General features: G+C 49.2%; 1 protein-coding gene across 1 annotated transcript in view; it reads left to right on the top strand.

The window, feature by feature from the left end:
• The first annotated feature begins 121 nt into the window (after positions 1-121).
• Positions 122-1,520, top strand: part of RTEL1 (regulator of telomere elongation helicase 1) — a 44,595-nt gene continuing 43,196 nt past the window's right edge. Inside the window, exons 1-2 of the mRNA XM_009328432.1 lie at positions 122-223; positions 1,409-1,514. Coding sequence (XP_009326707.1) covers positions 122-223; positions 1,409-1,514 — 208 coding nt within the window. The remainder of the gene's footprint in view (positions 224-1,408; positions 1,515-1,520) is intronic.

Here is a 1,520-nt window from a genome sequence, read left to right as displayed (position 1 = left end):
CCCGCCCCCGTTCCGGTTCGTCGCTCTCCGTGACGCCGGGGGGTACGGCCCCCTCCCGGCGCGGCGGCGGGGTTAGACCGCGGGTAGACCCGGCCTTCGTTGCAGGTGCTCGGCGGGAGCCATGCCCAGGGTCACGCTGAACGGCATCGCGGTGGATTTCCCCTTCCAGCCCTACGAGTGCCAGGAGGCCTACATGGCCAAGGTGCTCGAGTGCCTGCAGAAGGTGAGCGCCGCCTCGGTGCACTCGCTACCTGCCTTTCGTTTCTAGCTGTAAAAAAAAAAACAAACCCCGACCTCTCTAAAAAGAGGTCGTCGCCGTTCGAGTTTACTTTTTGTTGTCCCTATCCCGCCTTTTCCAAATCTTCTCCGACCTTCTTTTACTTGTATCTTTGTCTTACCGGGTGGTGAGGAGCAGCCCCGAAGCGCGCAGGGGGGGTGCAGGGGGGTGTCTCTGCCCAACCCGGGGAAAGGAAGAAACGCTGAGCGAGCAGTCCGGGTGTGCGTGCAGTCTGCCCTTGGGTGTCTGGGGTTCGGTTTTCTGTTGTTAAGTCCTTGGACTACTAGCGTAATTCATCGTTTCATCTGCGGTGGGATAATCTTACTGAGTGAATGCCGGGTAAGAAAAGGGTTTTTACGATAGTTATCTTTGTTCTGGAGTTGGTTAACGGGTCTCCGCGGTCCCTGTTCTTCTGAGAGATCAAACCCGCTTATTGTGGAAGCTTTGGCTTCCACGTGGCTCAGCGTTCCTCCACCTCACGGGCAGTGGCTTGGTTCCTGCTTGGTGCCTCCTTGTTTTAAACTAAAAGTAGTGTAAGCCTGTTATATATAGAAATTCTTTCAATGCAATTGAACAGGAATTGTCATGGCAGCGCAAGCTCAGCTGCTAGTTTTTCTGCAGCGTGTAGTATTTTTATGCGCTTTATAATTGTAACATCCAGTAGGACTGAGTGTTTAAAAGCGCTTGGAAAATTTTCTGCCTAAACTGTGATGTGGGATATAGTCTTAATTCTAAAGGAAACTGGCAGTCTGTAATCTAAGAGTCACTTTCTGGTTTTGTTTTTGTTTCCCCCTCTCCCCCCAATAACTTCTAATATTTTCACATATTTTATGCTGAAATGTGATGCATGCGAGTCGCTCTGAGAGTGGAGAATTCCTCTGCTAAATAAAGGGTAATGTCTGGCTCTTGGTTTTAGATTGAGCCTCGCTAAGTTGATTAGAGGGTCCTACGGGTCATGAATTTGTAACAACCTTTTGTGGGGTATGTGTGTGTTTCTGTCATATGGTAGAGTTTGCCAGGTAGAGATTGTTTTTCTGCTGAGGAAATGCAGTACTGCACAAAGACCTGTTCTAGTCGAATCTCCAAATTGCTAATTTCTTTCCCTTTTTATTTTATTTCTCTTCAATAAAGAAGGTAAACGGTATTTTGGAGAGCCCTACAGGCACAGGAAAGACCCTCTGCCTGCTGTGTTCCACTCTGGCTTGGCGGGAACACTTTAAAGATACTATCTCAGCCCGCAAAA

The sequence above is a fragment of the Pygoscelis adeliae genome, unplaced genomic scaffold (assembly GCF_000699105.1).
Source record: "Pygoscelis adeliae isolate BGI_AS28 unplaced genomic scaffold, ASM69910v1 Scaffold287, whole genome shotgun sequence".
Classification (NCBI taxonomy): Eukaryota; Metazoa; Chordata; class Aves; order Sphenisciformes; family Spheniscidae; genus Pygoscelis; species Pygoscelis adeliae.
Note: the sequence above shows the minus strand (reverse complement) of the source record. Positions and strands in the feature narration are given on the sequence as shown.